The sequence below is a fragment of the Acomys russatus genome, chromosome 16, assembly GCF_903995435.1.
Source record: "Acomys russatus chromosome 16, mAcoRus1.1, whole genome shotgun sequence".
In the NCBI taxonomy this organism is placed as follows: Eukaryota; Metazoa; Chordata; class Mammalia; order Rodentia; family Muridae; genus Acomys; species Acomys russatus.
The window spans coordinates 31,235,765-31,255,692 of record NC_067152.1 but is presented as its reverse complement, the minus strand read 5'-3'; the positions used below and the strand labels follow the sequence as shown (position 1 = coordinate 31,255,692).

The window sequence follows — 19,928 nt, the reverse complement described above, 5'->3', positions numbered from 1 at the left end:
GCTGGCCAGCCAGCTGGTGGAGCTGAAATGGCAAGCTATAGGTCTAAAGAGAGGCTGTCTACAAAAGAATGCGGAAGGTGCTATAAAAGTGTCAGCCTCTGGCTTACACATGTATAACTGCACATGTATAAACCACATATACAATTGGCAGCTATTAAAAAGATTCAGCTACAACTCTTCTGATACAGAGACCAAAGGAAACTTTGATGACGGGCAGATGTGTCAAGGAACTTCCCTACACAACACTTGACAACCACAGCTTGTTTGGAGCTTCCAGCAGGGGACAGAAGCCCAGCCATCTTCTATTCAAGGAAGGCTTGTTCTCTTTGATGGTGAAGGACGAAGGGGTGACCTGCTTAAGTGATTAGGTCAATAGACCCTGGTGATCAATGGAGTGACAGATGGCACAGCCAGAGCGCCTTCACACCCACATCTACCAAACACCATTTCAAGGAAGTGACATTACCAAAATTAGAGATTAAAAAGATTACGTGCGTGCCTGTGTGTGTGTGTGTGTGTGTATGTGTGTGTGTCTATGTCTGAGAGCACACACATGCCACAGCACACACTGGTTCTCTCCTACCACTGAGGCTTCCTGCCAGCCCCAATAATGGAGATATTAAAAGGTACCCATGACCTAGTAAAACCCAGCGGAACACAGCATTACTTCTACTCCCGCCCACGGGAACAGGGACAAAGCCAGCCTGACAATTCACAAAGCAGCCTGTTAGCTTACAAAGTCAAGGTCAAGGAAATGAGCATGAAGAAGTGTTCCAGGCTCTAGGTGACCCAAGCACAGTAATAAGCTGCACATGGGAGTTCTCGTGTGAGGAGGACAGGAGAAAGGCTTGAACAGTCTACAGATGGCAGGAATGCCGTGTGTTCTGAGATGTGTTTGTGGTAAAGGACAGGTGTTTGCAGTTGGACAAATTACATATTAAAATACACAAGGCTGTAAGTTCTCCCCTTGTGATCTGCCCTCATACACTACAGAAAACTTTATTTGGAGGAGTGCTGGGGACTAAACCTATGGTTTAGCAAATGCTCAGCACTCTAGCACTGACTTTTTTTTTTTTTTTTTTTTTGGCTTTTCAAGACAAGGTTTTTCTGTGTAGTCTTCAATGTTCTGGAACTTGCTCTGTAGATTAGGCTAGCCTCGAACTCACAGAGATCCACCTGTTCTGTAGATCATGCTGGCCTGGAACTCACAGTGATCCACCTACCTCTGCCTCCCAAGTGCTGGGATTAAAGGCATGTACCACCACATCCGGCTCCTTAGCACTGACTTATATCACTAGATCTTTTATGTTTGAGAGAGGGTCTAAGTTGTTCAGCTGGCCTTGAACTCACCCAGTAGCCCAGGAGGCAATCCTCCTGCCTCAGCTTTTAGAAAAGGGGTTATAGGGATTATGAGTCTGTGCCACAAAGCACAGCCTTTGCAGTGTCCTTGCACTATGCTTTTCTGTAAGTTAGAAATGACTTAATGTTCTCTGAGCTATAGCACCATCTTTGAAACCCCCACCCCCCTACAAGGTTTCTATGTAGCCTTGGCTATCCTGGACTAGCTTTGTAGACCAGGCTGGCCTCAAATTCCCATTTTGTCCCGGCTTTTTTTTTAAATTGTAGCAAAGAATGACTTTGATTCAATTCTCTTGCCTCAACTTCCCAAACGCTGGAGTTACAGGTGTGTACTGCTACACTTGGCCCGCCCTTAACCTTTCTGCTTTTCCTTATGGAAAGTTTCCCATTTTCCAAACATTTAGGTTACTGAAAAGATGCTTGTCTTGCCATATTTTCATGGAAAGATATACAACAATGAGGCAATTATGGAAACATGAAGTGAGGGGGCTGGAGAGATGGCTCAGAGGTCAAGAGCACTGTTTGCTCTTCCAATGGTTCTGAGTTCAATTCCGAGCAACCACATGGTGGCTCACAACCATCTATAATGAGATCTGATGCCCTCTTCTGGCTTGCAGGTGTACAATCAGGCAAAACACTGTATATATAATAAATAAATAAATCTTAAAATTAAAAGAAAGAAAACTTGAAGCGAAGAGCTATAAATTCCTTATATGTTGAAATTAAGAACATACTGTCGCTGCACGCATGATCAAATGGGAAAGCTGCAACCGTCTAACCGTATGCACGTATGGAGACCACACCCAAGTCCAGTGTCCAGTGAGATCACGACGTTTTATCCTCTCAATTATTATCGATGCAGGTATTTAAGGGCACAATGAAAAGGAAACAATTTTGCTGAAAGTGAAGGATTTTAAAAAAATTCTTTAGAAACAGTGTGGAGGGTGAAGTGCATACAGGGCCTAGAAGTAACTACTTACCAAAGTTAAGATCCTTTTTGAGACAGGGTCTTGCCACACGGCCAGCAGTGAAGGAGATCTTCCCGCGTCAGCCTGAGTGCCGGGGTCCCTCACGCGCACCACCACACTAAGCAGTTTGAAATTCTAAAGCAGATGCCTCTCATGCTGCTTCCTCCCCTCTGACTCAGCAGCAAGCCCTTAGGTATCAACTACGATGGCTGCACCCGATACTGGATTTCCCAAAAACTTGTAATGCAACTTATAGTCACATGACATTTGTGTATCAACATACAGTACTGCCACATGGGGGGAGGAGTTGAGGTAGGCTTTCATTGTATAGCCTGAGCTGGCCTTGAAACTTGAGGCAGTACTCTTGTCCAGACTCCTGCGTTCTAGGATTAGCGTTATATAATATGGCAGCATGTCTCTGGCTCCGGCAGAGGTGCATGCTGACATCATGCTCTACCTCTGAGCCATGTTCGCAATCCTGAGTCAGTCCCACACTGCAGTCCAGGCTGGCCTTGACTGTACAGCGACCCTCGTGCCTCAGCTTCCCCCACAGAGACTACACTTGGCCAATCTTGGTTTTAAATCCTTAGCTCCCAAAACAAATGTGTTAACATACACTTTCTTTTTCCTTCAAGACGGTTTCTCTGTGTAGCCCTGGATGTCATGGAACTTACTCAGTGGAGCAGGATGGCCTCCAACTCAAGAGAGATCTCCTCCCCCTCCAGCATGCAGGGGTGAAAGGTGTGGGCCACTACTACCCGTGAAGGCAGGAGTATCCCAATACCAAGGTCATTTTTTGGTCACAGAGTGACCAAAACACACACACACACACACACACACACACACACACACACACACACACACACGCACTCACTTTTTTTTTTTAAATTTCTCTATTTTTTATATATAGAAATCTATATATAAAATCCTATATATAAAATTTTAGTCATTAAAAACTTGAGGGCTGGTGAAAAGCTCAAGGATGTTTGCTGTCAAGCCTGAGTCTGAATTCCAGGATCAACACGAGGGGAACTGACTCCTGCAAGCTATCCTCTGGACTCCACACATTTATCATGGCATTGCCCCCACTAAATAATAAGTAAAAAAAATGAACTCAAGGAAGTATTTATTAACAGGCTTCACAAATAAAAACTACAATTGCTTTTTGTTTGTTTTTGGAGACAAGAGTTTCTCTGTGTAGCTCTGGCTGTCCTGGAACTCAGAGATCTATCTGCCTGCCTGGTTCCAGTGCAGGGATTAAACATGTGCACCACCACGCCCAGCTAGAAACCACAATTGTTAATGAGTATAAAAAGTAATTTCTCCTAGGCTCAAAGTTTAAGCTACTTGGATTCCCAGACTGTCCAACATCAACAAGCCACCATTTATAGATGTCTTCTAAAAGGCCTGAGAAGCTTATGTCACGTGGGGAGCAGGCACCTCTTGGCTGGTTCTGGGCAGCAGCGGCTTGGTGTACTTGCACTGAATCCAGACACGGTACATGGTCAGCTGCTTCCCTCGGTTCACCTGCAAGCGGCGATCCACCAGGTTCTGCACCTTTTCTAGACCCGCAGCAGTGAAGAGAGCATCCAGCTCATCTGGTTTGAAAGAGCAGATGTTTACAGATGTTCCTCTGGAGAAAGGGCAGTTTGCTGATGACTTTCCATTTTAAATGGAGCCTTAAGATATTGCAGTCAATATGCTTTCTTTTTTTCTTTTTTGGTTTTTTCAAGACAGGGTCTCTCTGTGTACCTTTGACTGTCCTGGACTCACTTTGTAGACCAGGCTGGCCTCAAACTTACAGCGATCTGCCTGCCTCTGCCTCCCAAGTGCTGGGATTAAAGGTGTGCGCCACCATGCCCAGCACTCAATATGCTTTTTAAGAGGCCTTGGCAGCAGTGGTTACTCACTCCTGTAGTGACAGTTTGGCAACGACAGGTCCAGGTTTGGGAAGCAAGGTCCTTAACCCGACCCCCTACCATGGGGAGGAGCTTTAAGAAGGTGATGCTGATCTTTAGGTCTCTCACTGACCTGGAACTAAGTATAATGGTTTGTTAGCAAGGTCCAGGGGTCTTCTTGTCTCTGCTTTCCCACTGTTAGGATTACGTGCTTCCGTGCCCCCAGCTCTGCTGGAGAATGTTCTTATGCACTGTGTATTCCGATGCTGATTTCTGTGCCCCAAGATCTGGTTAAAGTCTGCTCGTGGGCATTGGCATTTCTATGAAGAATCTCTGGTCTCAAGGTTGTGTAACAATTACTCCTTGATTATTTCTGATTGTTGATAAAGAAGCTGAAGAGTCAATGACTAGACAGAGGTGACAGTAAGCGGGATTTCCACTCCCAGTCTCGGAGGGTCTCAGGTAGAAACGGGAAGGGGGGCCGGGGGGGCAGAGGGAGGAGGAAGAAGAGGAGGAGGAGGAGCACAAAAGGGTTAGAACAGAGGACTCTCTGCCCAGTTATAGAGCTTAAAGCTTTTGGAATAAATCTAATAGGTCTCTGTGTCATTTGTTAGGGAGCTAGAGCAGGCATAGAGACAGCCCCTACTGTTAATACCGTATTTTCTACAAGTTCAGTTTTTCAAAAGCCCCTAAGGGCTCTACAAACACTATAAAGTTATATGTGGAATTGGAAAGATGGCTTAGCAGTTAAGAGCACTGGATGCTCTTCCAGAAGACCCAGCTTTGATTCCCAGCACCCACATGATGGCTCAGAACCATCTGCAATTCTAGCTCCAGGGCCTTCAACACACTCCTTTGGTCTCTGAGGGCACCAGGAATGCACATGGTACACAGACATACATCCATTAGGTAAAACATTCAACACATATTAAAAAAACCAACTTAAAGAATGTTATACAGCCAGGTAGTATGCACACCTTTAATCCCAGCACTGAGGAGTCAGAGGCAGGCTGATTTCTGTGAGTTTGAGGACAGCCTGATCTACAGAGTGAATTCTAGGACAGACGGGGCTATACAGAGAAACCTTGTCTTAAATAAACAGAAAAAGAAAAAGAAAAGGTCACACATACATACATACATATATATGTGTGTGCATGAAAAATAAGGGTGAAGGGAAGTCTGTAATTTCAGTAGTTGGCGGAGGAGGACTGCAAGTTCAAGGCTGGCTTGTGCTACACAGGGAGACTTAAGTTTCAAACAAAGCAACAACTCCCAAACCAAAAGCTATGTGAAAAAACTGACTGAAGTGCATGGCAACACAATACTTCAGGGGACAACTCTTGACACTATGTAACCAAAGGCTCAAAGTATAAGCATGACTAGACAGTGTCCTAAAGTGCTGGTGGAGGGCAAAGCCTGTCAACAGGGCTGACAGCAGAGCTGATCCACGTCACCCCTCGAGCCCAGGGAAACAGCTCCTGGGGATGCACAGGCTGCTGCAGAGGGCCAGTCAGCCTGGGCTGCAAAAAAGGCAGGTTCCCAAAGAAGAGCAGCTGACTGAGATCAGCACAAGCCAGAGTTGTCTGGGGAAAGTGACAGCTTAGGTGGCTAAAGGGCAGCGTGTGAAAGGCGGGAGGGCCAGGTGATTAAGAAGGGCAGACACTGCCTTCAGCACTGATGAAGATTATTTTTTTTCATACCTTGTGTGAAGAAGTAGACTCTGGTGCCATCACCTCTCACATAGAAATTTCCAGACAGACATTGACCTGCAGATACATGACAAAAAACAAACAAACAAAAAACAACCCAGATACATTAATATATGTTTTGGAAAAAAAAGGGAAGCCAGGCAGTGGTGGTGCACACCTTTAATTCCAGCATTCAGGAGGCAGAGGCAGGAGAATTTCTGTGAGTTCGAAGCCAGAGTGGCCTACAGAGCAAGTTCTAGGACAGCCAGGGCTACACAGAAAAAGCACATCTTGAAAAACAGAAGATTTATTATTTTTTAAGCGTCTATATTCGCTTGAGCCTGGATGAGGGTATGTGCCCTATGGAGCTGATGGAGTCCAGTGGTGTCAGATTCCCTGCACTCACAGGAAACTGGGAGCTGATCCCAGGGCCTGTGTAAGAGCAGTAAGTGCTCTTAACAGCTGAGACCTCTCCCCAGTTCCTAAAGTACTTTAAGTTTCATCACTTAACAAATGTGCACCAGGCTAAGTATGGTGGCTCGTACTTATAACCCTGACACTTAGGAGGCTCAGGCAGGAGGACACGCACTGAGCTCTAGGCCATCTACGGTACATGGAGGGAGATCCTTTCTTTCTTTCTTTTTGGTTTTTTGAGACAAGGTTTCTCTGTGTAGCCTTGGTTGTCCTGGACTCGCTTTGTAGACCAGGCTGGCCTCAAACTCACAGAGATCCGCCTGCCTCTGCCTCCCGAGTGCTGGGATTAAAGGCGTGAGCCACCACCGCCCGGCTGGGAGACCCTTTCTTAACCCCCCACCCCACCCATGCGCCTTCCCCTCAACAAGCAGCATTCAGAAACTCAGACGTGCAATTTCCTACAAAGGAACAGCACTGCCGCAAAGAGCAGCACCATGGGAAAACCCGAGCTGTAGTGTCCGATAACATGTGATTCCTAGCTGAGTTCTAGACTGCACTACTATATCAGCCCACAAATTCCAATAAAAGAATCAATGTAACTGACTCTGGACTAGTGCCCATGCTCGCCTCGTGTCCACAAACACAACCTACGAGAACTCTCGCTGTTTTCACGTGAACAACCCTTCCCTTCTGCTCATCCCTCCAGTCTTACATCCTCCATCTAATCCTCCCACATGTTCCTAACAGTCTACATATAATAGCATTTATTCTTCCCAGTGACCTGTTAGTCAAATGATCACACTTAAAATGGTCATCTACACACTGGTTCTCGCACACAGTGACACAGAACAGAAACCTCTCCAGAGCCAATTGTGGGGGCCGCCTTAGACCACTGTCCAAGGCATCCAACGGCCAAGCTTTTGTCTATACCTACTTTATGCTGGCAGAGTTTCTTCAAAGACTGATGAACTAAGTAAATATATTACGGTGCTTTAACTAAATGGAGGTGTCTAGGGCTTTCCTTGAACTGGGCAGCAACAGGGTTGAGAAAGATTATCTTTTTATTTTTATTTCCTTGAACTTTTGATTGTTGGCCATTTAAATATGCTCTTCTGTGAATTGTTTTTTTTTTTTTGGGGGGGGGTGGATCCTAGCTCTTTTCCTTATCAGGCCATGGCAGCTCCTTGACAAACACAAATAAAGACTCTATCTGCTGAGAACACTGTCACCGGCCACCTAAGCACTTTCGGTGCTAAGGGCACTGCACATGATAGTTGAGCTAAAGTCCCAGACCTCATCTAGTTTAAAACATTCTTGCAGTCCTGGGAACAACCAGAGGCTTTAACACATCAGGCAACCATTCTGTCACTGAGCTATGTGCCTGACATCTTGGTGTCATTTTCCTTAAACTTCTGTTAAGGCAGCCGGGCCTGGTAGCACACGCTGTGATCCCAGCACTCAGGGAGGCAAAGGCAGGCAGATCTCTGGAAGTTTGAGGCCAGCCTTATCTACAAAGAGAGTTCCAGGACAGCCAGGGCTACAGAGAAACCCTGTCCTGAAGAACAAAAACAAAAACACCCCACAAAACTTCTACTGTCTCTTAACTGCTCAAATGCTAGTATTACAGACATGTGCCACCAAGCCTGATTATGTCCTTGAACTTGCCTTTCTTGTCATGTTTTTCTCTTTACTCTTACGTGCATGGGTGTTTTGCCTGCACAGTGCCCTGGAGGCCAGAACTGTGCACCAGATCTCTGGGAGCTGGAGTTACGGATAGCTGTCAGCCACGATGCGGGTGCTAGGATCAAATCTGGGTCCTCTGGAAGAGCAGCCATCTCTCCAGCCCTCACCAACCTTTTTCATGTTTTAATAAATGATGTTCATTTGATGTGCCTAGTGTGTGCCTGACTGTATGTATGGGTACTACACACACCTCAGGACTTGTTTAGAGGAGTAAAAGGCATCTGGCCCCCTAGAACTGCAACATGGGTGCTGGGAACCAAGCCCAGATCTTCTGCAAGACAAGTGTTCTTGTTATGCTGAGCCATCTCTCCAGCCCCCTTGTTTCTTTTTTTTTTTTTTTTTTTAAACTGTGTAGCCCAGGCTGGCCTCGAACTCGTGATCCTCCTGCCTCTGCCTCCTTCAGCAAATTCCTACCGGCGTGTGCCACCACTACCGGCGCCCCTTGTTTCTTAAGATATAGCAACAAGCCAACAAACAAACAAACAAACAAACAAACACCCTGATCTTTCTACTGCCAATGTTATATGTATGTCTAGTCTGGTTGGCAAAGTCATTTTTTACTAAAGTGGTAAAATACCTTTGGAAAATAAATTATTTGAGCCAGAGTTCCATTGTAGCCCTGAGTGGATTGCTATGCATCTGAAGATGACATGACCTTGAACTGTTGACTCTCCTGCCTCTACCTCCTAAGCAATGGGACTACAGGTATATACACCTGGTTTTATGTCATTTAAGATATCAAAACCAGGGTTTTATGTATCTAAGTAAGGCCCTTGTGCTGGCTTGTTTTATGTCAATTTGACATAAGCTATACACCTATAGAGAGGAGGGAGCCTCAATTAAGAAAATGCCTTTGAGCCGGTTGTGGTGGTGTACACCTTTAATCCCAGCACTCGGAAGAGGCAGGTGGGTCACTGTGAGTTCAAGGCCAGTCTGGTCTACAAAGTGAGTACAGGACAGTCAAGGCTACACAGACAGACCCTGTCTCGAAAAACTAAAAAAAAAAAAAAGAAAGAAAGAAAGAAAGAAAGAAAATGCCTCTGGCCGGGTGTGGTGGTGCACACCTTTAATCCCAGCACTCGAGAGGCAGAGGCAGGTGGATCTCTGTGAGTTCAAGTACAGCCTGGTCTACAAAGTAAGTCCAGAACAGCCAGGATATGCAGAGAAACCTTGTTTTGAAAACAAAACAAAGAAACAAACACAACAACAACAACAAAGAAAATGCCTCTGTAAGATCAGGCTCTAGACCAGTTAGATATGGTGGCACACACCTTTAATCCCAGGGTTTAGGAGGCAGAGGCAGGGGGGATTTCAGTGAGTTCAAGGTCAGCCTTGTCTACAGAGTGAGCTCCAGGACAGCCATGGCTACACAAAGAAACCCTGTCTGGAAAAACAAAACAAAAAGAAAATAATCAGGCTCTAGGCAAAGCCCCGTAAGACAGTTTCTTAATCAGTGATTGAAGAGGGAGAGCCTAGCCCACTGTGGGTGGCGCCATCCCCGGCCTGGTGGTCCTAGGCTCTATAGGAAAACAGGCTGAGCAGGACGGTAAGCAGCACTCCTCCATGGCCTCTGCACCAGCTCCTGCCCTGCTTGAGTTCTTGTCCCGACTTCTTTGAGTAACGTGCTATGATGCAGAAGTGTAAGGCAAATAAACCTTTCTTTCTCCAAGTTGCTGTTGGTCATGGTATTTCATCTCAGCAACAGTAATTCTAACCAAGACAGCACTCAACCAAATGAGCTACTGCACCTCAGCCCCAAACCATCTTTATACGCACACACTTACATTTTTTTGTAGACATTTTGTATTGTGTAGTCCTGGCTGACCTGGAACTTACTATGAAACCATCAAGCCTGAGTTGAACTCACAGAGATCTTCCTGCCTCTGTCTCCTGAGTGCTGATTCATATGCCACCATGCTGGCCATAATTTTATATATTTTAAAACGTTTTATTTTGTGTTGTATTTTGTCTGCATGTATGTCTCTGTACCACATGCATGCCCGGTGCCTGCTGAGGCCAGAAGAGGGCATCAGATCCCCCGGAACTGGGGTTACAGACAGTTGAGACCTGCCATGTGGGTGCTGGAAACTGAATTCAGGTTCCCTCCAAGGACAGCCAATAATCTTAGCCACCGATTCATGGCTCCAGACCCTCACGTACCTTTTTTAAACCGAAGCTGAGCCATGTCATATCGGCCATAGTCTCGAAGAAGCATCACCCCCCCAGGCTTCAGGAGTCTGCTTAGCCTGTTGATGGCCTCCTGCATCCTGCAGGGCACCAGGGAGAGAAGCGTGAGTCTCCTTAAGGATAGAGGTCCCTTTCCTATAGCACAATCCCCAAGACAACAGACAGCCTAACCAGACACCAACACTAAAAGCCCCTATGTCTCATGTGGTGGTAGACATTCCAGCATTATAGCCAGCTCACGTTCTGCTGGCTGTGATTACCACCCCTGCGGCTCTCTAGGAGCCCTGACCATCAAGTGTAGGCAATACTGGGATTCATCTGTCCCATTAGGCTCAAACTCTATCAACTGCTAATGTAAAGTTCCTGGTATGATGGCACAAGCCTGTAATCTCAGCTCCGGGAGGCTGAGGCAGGAAGATTTTGAGTCAGAGAACAGCTCAGGCCACTTAGAAAGACCATACCTAAAACAAAAACAAACCGGGAGTGGTGGCGCATGCCTTTAATCCTAGCACTCGGGAGGCAGAGGCAGGCAGATCAATGTGAGTTTGAGGCCAGCCTGGGCTACAATGCAAATCCAGGGCAGCCAAGGCTACACAGAGAAACTCTGTCCTGAAAAACCAAAACAAACAAACAAAAAACAAGAAAAAGAGTCCTAAAAAATTATACACATAAAAAGCCTCCCAGCTTACACGATGTTCTCAGTGGCAGGCAAATGAGAGCTCAGGGCGAGCTTCTCATTTGTTACGGCTGCTTTTCCTCAGAGGCCTGTGTGTTGAAAGCATGGCCACTTTATGGAACTAATAAAAGGCGGTGGAGACTCAAAGGGTGGGACCTTTAGGTCACTGGGAAGCATACGTGCTGCCCTGGAAGGGGACAGTGGGGTTGCATTCCCTTTTTCTTCTTCTCTTTTTACCCCGACCATGGGATGAGAGACCCAGCTCTGACCATGATGTGCCACCTTGCTGATGGCCACAAGACTAAATAAACTTCAGTCCTCTTTTATTTTCCCTCCAAGACAGGGTTTCTCTGTGTAGCCTTGGCTGTCCTGGTCTCACTTTGTAGACCAGGCTGGCCTCCAACTCACAGTGATCCACCTGCCTCTGCCTCCCGAGTGCTGGGATTAAAGGTATGAGCCACCACGCCTGGCTTTCAGTTCTCTTTAAGAGCAGCCAGTGCTCTTAGCCACTGAACCATTTCTCTAGACCCTTTTCCAGTACAGCACTTTGTCTGTTCCCCTTTTATGTTTTGGAGATAAAGTTTCTCTGTGTAATGGCCCTGGCTGTCCTAGACTCACTATGTAGACCAGGCTGGCCTGGAACTCACAGAGATCCACCCTCTTCTGTGTCGGGAGTGCTGGGATTAAAGGTGTGCACCACCACACCCAGCCTTGGTGAGTTTCCTTTTATGTCAACCTGACTTTGTGGAATACTGTATTTCAGTTTTACTAAAAATGTAAGTGCCAGAGAACACATTGCAGTCAGTACAAATTTTGGGGTGTTAAGAACCTTGTCTTGGGCTGGAGATGGCTCAGAGGTTAAGAGCACTGTCTGCTCCCAGAGGTCCTAAATTCAATTGCCAACACCCACATGTGGTTCACAACCACCTACAATGTGATCTGATGCCCTCTTCTGGCCTGTAGGTGTACATGCAGGCAGAGCACTGTATACATAATAAATAAATCTTAAACAAACAAAAAACCTCTTGTCTTATTTTAAGCATTTAAAAGGCCAATAAATGAGACGGCCACCTTAACTCTGAAGCAGCCCATGGACTAAGTGGGAATCTGCCCAGGTTTCACAGACTTAGCTCTCATAGTGAAAGCAGCAGCCGGTCCAGTCAGCAGGCAGAGGGTGGACACCAACCAACACAACAGTTCTGCGGCTTATGTCTACCAGCTATAGTGGAACCCTTTGTAATTAGGGCATAATCAGAATTTAAGGTCTTCAATTAAAGCTTCACCTTAGTTAGGCTATTAGTGTAAACTTACTTGTCTGGGACAATTGCTGAAAGAACAAATATAAGAACAATGACATCAAGACTGTCCCTGGGCACTGGGTAAATCTGGTCTCCATCACATAAGTCATGAACAAAGGCAAGACAGCGAGAGGGATCATACTCGGAATTTGTCTGCAGATAGGTGGAGAGACAAATGCGTCAGAAAATGCGAACACAGCACAAAGAAAAGCTTATCCTGTTTTAAATGCCACTACTGTTAACTAACAACAGGAGGATTTACTTCCAGCCACCACAGTTTTCTAGGGACATAAAGAGCAGAAGAGTCAGAATTCGTCATGGTGCATTCCTTAAATTCTAGCAATTGGCAAGTGGAGGCAGGAGGGTCAAGGTCACACAGCAAAGTTCAAGGTCATCATGAGGCACATGAGACCACATCTTCAAAAATAAGTAACAAAACTGTTTGGACATGGGGCTGGAGCGATGGCTCAGCAGGTCAGAGCACAGCGAATCCAATGCCTCTGCTGCTGCTGACACTTGCAGGTACATGTTCACACACAGGAGGCTAGGACTGTGCCCTAGACTGGATCCTCCATTCTTGCCTGGCTCTCAACTCCAAGCTGCTTCACTAATTTTCCAAACTTTCAGGCCATAATAATGGGGTTAGTAAACTTGAGTTTTAGGAGCCCTTCTTTTTCTTTAATTAGTGTAGAGTACAGGAGCCACTGTACTTACCTTGACCAGTTCAATAGCTGTGGCAGAAAAATCACAACAGTACACGAAGAGGTTTGGGTCACTGAAATAGGCAGAAAAAAACCAACACAATTATGAGATGAACTAGATTATGTACGTTTTCTTTGTAGAGCAGCAAAGTCAAGTGACAAAGAATAGCACTCATCCAAATAAACTGTTCCAATTAGTCATCCAGCATTCTGGTTAAAATTCTGTGATCTTTATCCTTTTTTAGGTCATGTGGATATGGCTAATATTAAGTTTATCAAACCATCAGGAGGCAAACTGTCACTTATAAGCAAGCATTACATCAACAGTGAGTTCTAGTAATCTTACTTAAATGGCACAGTCACTGTGGTTAAGGGTGCCTGGTGGACAATCATGTGGACCCACATAATTCTTAAGAAGTTAAGATACAGGCTGGAGAGATAGCTCAAAGATTAAGAGCATTGTCTACTCTTCCAAAGGTCCTGGGAGCCAATTCCCAGCAACCACATGGTGTCTCACAACCATCTATAATGAGATCTGGTGCCCTCTTCTGTTGTGCAGGCACACATGCAGGTAGAACACTATGTACATAATAAATAAATCTTTAAAAAAATGAAGTTAAGATACACTCAAGTTTGAAGTGAATTACTGAGAACGTGGCAAGAGAGACTTCCCAGACTCTCTAATGAGCCTCTGACAATAACCTTTGACCTTTTGTTTTCTGAGGCAGGAGCTCCTGTATCCCAGGTTTGCCTTGAACTTGTTATGCAGTCAAGGATGACCCCTATCTCTTGAGTACTGCGGGTACAGGCGTGAGCCTCCATGCTCAGCTGTACGAGATGCCAATGGGTCCCAGAGCTTCATGAATACTGGGAAAACTCTATCAACTGAGCGACATCCCAGCATAATAAAATGCTGAAAAAATACATTTATTTCTCTTGTGTGGCCTGTATACACAGGCCAGATGATAACTTAAGGGAGTCAGTTCTCTCCTTCCACTATGTCCCTGGCATTGAACTCAGATGTCAGCCTTGGCTGCACCTTTACTCCCAGGCCATCTGGCCAGTCTGGTACTAGGTAGATCAGACCATACACCTGTTTGTCTCTACTGGGATTAAAGGTATGAATAATCATGCCTAGCCAGAAATAAGTGTTTTAAATTAGGCTAATGTATCACTAAATGCTATTAAATACTGTTGGCTAAATTGGCAAAAATATTTAGCTGGAACCTTTGAGAAGCAGTGGATGCCCCAGAGCATCTGAAACTAGAACCTGATTTCCAAGATGGCCTCGAAAACAGGTAAGAAACACACACACACACACACACACACACACACACACACACACACACAGAGGCATGCACGCGCACACACACGCGCACGCACATGCACACACAGGCAGGCAAGGCTCCTACACCCTGGGACGATCTAAATAGCAAAAAGTGTGCCAGCAGACGTGCGGAGTCCCAGCTGTTAGCTTAGTCTCCTCACCAGCCTCCTGTGAAGGGGCAGGAAGGGAATGAGCCTGAGCACAGAGATCTTAGACCTCGCCCTGTGTGTCTCCTCACTTGACTGCTTGCTTTCTGTATTCTTACAATACCCTGAAAATGAAAAGTAAAACCAGCCAAATCTAGGATGGGGTTGTGGACTTTCTTGGCCCACAGCGCACTGGAAGTTTGGGGGCCTGGGATTGCAGCCTTTTTTTTTTTTTTGAGACAGGGTCTCTCTGTGTAGTCTTGCCTGTCCTGGCCTCGCTTTGTAGACCAGGCTGGCCTCGGACTCACAGCAATCCACCTGCCTCTGCCTCCCGAGCGCTGGGATTAAAGGCGTGCGCCACCATGCCCAGCCAGGACTGCAGTTTTATAAAGTCTTTAATCTGTGGCACTTGATGCTAACCCCAACGAGACCATAGAGGAATGAAACCACAGGACACCTGGATCTCAGGTTCAGGAGTCTGGGTACCACGGGGGAAGGCTCACACTCCTGGTGTCACAGTTGTCCGTGTGCAAGTAAACAGAAACAGATTTTCACAACTGGAAACAACTTCCCAGAGGCTAGCTGTCCTACCTTGCAGGGGGGCGGGTCATCAACAACCTAACGGCATCCCACAGAGCTCACAACAGAACCCGAGGATCTTTTAGGCACCTCAGAGAAGGCATCACACGTTAGCAGTGCAACTGGTGCTACCTCCAATTTCTTTAACATTAAACTAAAGCCACTCCTAAATGGGTAGCTAATCCTGAACAGCTCCTGCTTCCAGGAGCAAGCCCTCACCCCTTCTCTTTGCTGTCCTGTAACCTGACGACATACTTACTTGTTAGTCTGTAAAATTGGGAAGACAGTGTTTCCTACACCACAACCAACCTGCAACACAAGCAAACATTAGTCTCAGACATTACTAATTCAACCCATTTCCCTGTCATCCTTCTTCCGTCTCCTTTTTTTTCTTAACAGAGTCCTGGCTGGTCTCTGACTTGTTTTCCAGCCTCAGCCTCCCAAGTGCTGGGATTATAGGCACCATCATGTGCAGCTTTTAGGGACTGTGCTGGGAAAGCATGGTGACCAGAGCTCAGTAGGATCCATGGCACTTCCTGATGCTGCAGGGATTCTAATTAAAGAGGCAAAAACACTGGCTTTCAGTGGCTGAACAAAGCTGGTCTTAAAAAGGGCAAGGCTACCTTTACTTTCTGGTCTCATAAACTATTTTCCTAAAGAGTTTCACTATACCATTATTAGAAACATAGACTGCAGCTGGATGTGGTGGAGCACACCTGTGATCCCAGCACTCAGGAGGCAGAGGCAGGCGGATCGATGTCAGTTCAAAGCCAGCCTGGACTACAAAGCGAGTCCAGAACAGCTAAGGCTACATAGAGAGACCCTGTCTCGGGAAAAACAAAAACAAATGAAAAGTAGGAAATAATAAATACTTAAAAAATGGCCGAGTAGTAGTGGCACACGCCTTTAATCCTAGCACTCAGGAGGCAGAGGCAGATGGATTGCTGTGAGTTCAAGGCCAGCCTGGTCTACAAAGCGAGGCCAGGACAGGCAAGGCTACACAGAGAAATCCTGTGTTGAAAAACCAACCAACCAACCAAACAAACAAACACTTAAAAAATGGAGATGATTCCGGGCTGCTATGAGGCTCCAATCTAGTCAGATTCCTCAGAGCGAACACACTCTGGGTCAGCCCTTCTAGTTTATCCAGATGTAAAATGTGTCATCTTCACTATCTCCATTATTAGGAAAATAAAGTTACCTCAAGTATTCGGTAGGTGGCTGAGGATCCAGGAAATTCATTGGCACAAATTTCTAAGTGACTGAGCTTCTGAGTCACTGTCTCCTCCATGGGAGGCACCTGAGTCTCACATCCATGGCTGGTACAGGGACTTGTGTGCTGATCTGTTAAGCCAGGTCCATCCCTACTGCTTCTGCGTTTAGAGACTTCACTCCTCTGTTTTTCCAAGGGTAAACCCGTCAGGTGATTGTGGTTAGGTGCCAGTTCAGGGAATTCAGTGAAAAGCCAGTGTCTATCCTTGAAAAACCCATTTTCATGAATTTTGTAAAAGTCATTCCAGTATTTATGGGCATTGACTTCATAATCAACTGCAAATATTAAGAAGGAATTTTAAGGGTCAGTCTCAAAAGTTTTATTTATACCTAATGTCAATTGTCCTGCTTCACCAAGTGATAGCTTATTCTACAGGTATCCTTAAGGAGAGTCACAGTCTTAGAACTGAACAGCTTCCCAGGTAATGTCTTGCTATCTATCCATCACACATTAATGTCACCCACTTTCCATTCCTAGGGAACCCAGCTTCTGCTAGAAACGTCAGACAGGGAGTTAACTTATCATTTCCCCCCACATATTTGAGTGTTCTTTGACTACAGAAAAACTGTGAACTTAAGCAAACCCCTAGCCCACGTGTGGGCGCATGTGCACCCACATCCGTGTGTGCAGACACACTCACTCTTAGTTTCAAGGTGCTAGGGACAGATAGATTCTTCGGTAGCTGTGGTGATTATTTTCCCCTGTAAATTTCTTATTTACAAGCTAACTGTCTCAGGTTCTCTAGATACTTGCATAAATTCAATGACTTTCATCCCTGCAGCTCTTTAGAAGGTACGTTCTTGCTTCTTTAGGATGTGGAGGCCAGGCATAAAGTCAAGATTACTAATGAACACTAAACGGAAGCTACTCGATGGGAAACTGCTTTCTAGAAATAAGAGTTTCAGTGAACTGGGGACACTAATGTGGGCTGTTTTTCTGCTTTTTGCTAACACGAGGCCCTGGACCTAACCTGATGAAAATCAAACCCTACAAAGTGGGAGTCCACCACTGACTGCTTACCTTTCGCCAAAGCACTTAATGCCCTGTGGTCCAAGCTTATTTTTATTTTTTTATTTTTTGGAGACAAGGTCACCCTAAGTTGCCCAGGATGGCCTCCAATTCAGTGATCCTTCTGCCTCAGCCTCCCACGTAGCTGAGTCTATAGGTATACACCACTGCACTTGGCTAACCGGTCCTTTAACTGTAAAAAGAGGATATTGGGCTACGTGATTTTCAATCCCTTTCAACTCTATGTTGCATTACCTAGACTTATCAAACAATACTTTGCAAATGGAATACAAACATACATATATTTGTTTTCGAGACAAGGTCTCATGTAGCCCAGGCTAGACTGGAATTTTATGTAGCAAGGATGATCTTGACCCCACTCATCCTCCTGCCTCTGCCTCCCAAGACATTACACCCCTGCATCCTTGGCAGTACATGCTTGGCCAGTACGGTGACCTTAACCTATAGAAACTCTGCCAGTGCCTACTATCATAAAGTTATGGTTTTATTTGCAAGCCTCTTAGAAATCGGGCCGGGCAGTTCTAGTCTTTTGAGCATTTTATAACGAAGTTATTCTTGTCTTCAGGAAGGGTCATCTCCACTCTGCTACACCCATCTTTCTATGGTAGACGTCCCAAATCTCCGAAACCATCTCAGGAAAAGATGTACCATCCAATAATCCTCTCCTCCAACAGTATTTAGGATCTGACCACATCGATCTAGCTGTCATGGAAACTCTCCAGCTGAATCCAAACCGTAGACGCTACAATAAGACGATCGAGAAACTTTACGGTTGCCACAGGCCAGCCACATCAACATGATCTGAAAACGTGGACGCTACAGAATAAAGCAAGAACTATTCGCCTCCGAAAACAAACCGCAAAATCCCAGAAAAGTCAACCCCAGGTACCACCAAGATTTTGTTAGAGGCAGCCCCTCTGACTCCTACCTAGCTCGTCCCCTCCCCACCGGGTTCTATGCTTCACCAGGGCAGTAACAAACGATCCTGGTGGCTGCACTTCTTTTCCCCATCTAGGGGGCGCGTCCTGCACTGACAGCTGGGGAAAAAAACCCGAGCGCACCTTGCTTCTCCGGGCACACCAGCTGCGAACTGTTCTCCTGCACTTTCCTCTCCGCCGCCGCGGCCTGCTCCTCTGACCACTCCACGTTGTCCCTGTGAGAACCAAATGGGCAGCTTAGGGTCCTCACGTCCCGGCTGCGAGCAGGGTGAGTAGCGGGCCCGAGAACACCTCCTCGGGCGGAGGGCTGGCGACGGCCGAGCAAAGGGCAAGGCAGTTACCAGGCATTGTGGTGGAACAAGCGCGCAGGGTCGCTCAAGAACCGGTTCCCGAACTGCGGTCTCTTCCCATCCTGGGTCTCCGACACGCCTTCTGGGCAGGAGGCAGCCATAACACCGGAGGCGGAAGCGCCTTCTTTTCCATAAGGGGAGGACTTCCTGTGGTCACGCCCCCTTCCGGAAGCAGAGGCGTCCGCGCGGGAAAGCAGAGATGGGCGGGGCGGGGCGCGGCGGGGCGAGTTGCTCTGAGCGACCAATCGCTGAGTTGACAGTTCTCCAGGCGAGCTGAAGCCCTAATGGGCATGCAGCACTGGGAGAAAGTGGGAGACCATCTCCTAGAGCCCAGTGCTAGATCCCAGCAGGCCTCCCAGGTTCCCTCCAGGAAAAGCCTTGACTAGCAGAATGTGAAGAGACGTGGGTACCAGACTCACTGTGATGCACACAGCCAGCATCGAGGAGGACTACAAGGGGCAGGGAGGCAACGCGTGGGTTCTGAGAGTATGAAGCTTTGGTGTTAAAGGACATGACCACACCTTCTTGAAAAGGCAGGCTTACTTGGCACAACGAAAATTAAAAATTATAATGCATTCATATACAACGTTTGTAATATGTATATATATTCAATTTATTTAAATGTATACATTACACATTCATATATTATACATATATGTATTAATATTATAAACTAATGGTAGGTTGTTGGCATATAATTTATAATTGTACTTTTTTCTTTCTTTCTTCCTTCCCCCCTCCCCCCGAGACAGGGTTTCTCTGTGTAGCCATGACTGTCCTGGACTTGCTTTGTAGACCAGGCTGGCCTCAAACTCAGAGATCTGTCTGCCTCTGCCTTCTGAGTGACAGGATCAAAGGTGTGCGCTACCATGACTGGCTAAGTATTTATCTTTGAGATTAATATAATTACATCACTTCTCCCTTTTCTTTCTGTTTCTAACCCTCCTTACCCTCTGTCAAATGCACGGCCTCTGAAAACGGACAGTAGCCTAGTCTGACTTCAAATACTGGGCCTTCCTATCTCGTCTAAGTTTGCCAGTGCTAGAATTACAACACACATCTCCAATTTTTTTTCCCGAGACACGGTTTCTCTGTGTAGCCTTGGCTGTCCTAGACTCACTTTATAGACCAGGCTGGCCTTGAACTCACAGAGATCCACCATCCACCTGCCTCTGCCTCCCAAGTGCTGGGATTAACGGTGTGTGCCACCATGCCTGGTGCATCTCCAAATTTTTAACTATTCTAAACTTGAGGGTTTTTTTTCTTTGATTAAAAAGATTATTACTTATTTGTGTATGTGTTTGTGTGTGGGTGGGTCAGAGGAATATCAGATCACCCTGAGCTGGAGTTATAG

The 19,928-nt window shown here is 46.2% G+C and overlaps 1 protein-coding gene across 1 annotated transcript; it reads right to left on the bottom strand.

Moving 5' to 3' along the window:
• Nucleotides 1-3,230: 3,230 nt before the first annotated feature.
• Nucleotides 3,231-18,726, bottom strand: Mettl2a (methyltransferase 2A, methylcytidine). The gene is made up of 9 exons (XM_051158867.1): nucleotides 18,566-18,726; nucleotides 18,348-18,439; nucleotides 16,186-16,532; nucleotides 15,244-15,293; nucleotides 12,946-13,006; nucleotides 12,245-12,384; nucleotides 10,231-10,337; nucleotides 5,926-5,991; nucleotides 3,231-3,925 (listed from the first exon to the last, which is right to left on the bottom strand). Exons 1-9 carry the CDS (start codon nucleotides 18,673-18,675, stop codon nucleotides 3,744-3,746), a joined length of 1,155 nt encoding a protein of 384 aa, XP_051014824.1. The 5' UTR covers nucleotides 18,676-18,726; the 3' UTR covers nucleotides 3,231-3,743.
• Nucleotides 18,727-19,928: the final 1,202 nt, after the last annotated feature.

Excerpts from the sequence above, each read along its gene's own strand:
- Mettl2a (XM_051158867.1), bottom strand. The coding sequence starts at position 18,675 with ATGGCTGCCTCCTGCCCAGAAGGCGTGTCGGAGACCCAGGATGGGAAG. Across the intron at positions 12,385-12,945 it reads CAGCTATTGAACTGGTCAAG|ACAAATTCCGAGTATGATCC; the intron begins GTAAGTACAGTG and ends ACCTATCTGCAG. Across the intron at positions 10,338-12,244 it reads TCAGCAATTGTCCCAGACAA|GATGCAGGAGGCCATCAACA; the intron begins GTAAGTTTACAC and ends GGTGCCCTGCAG.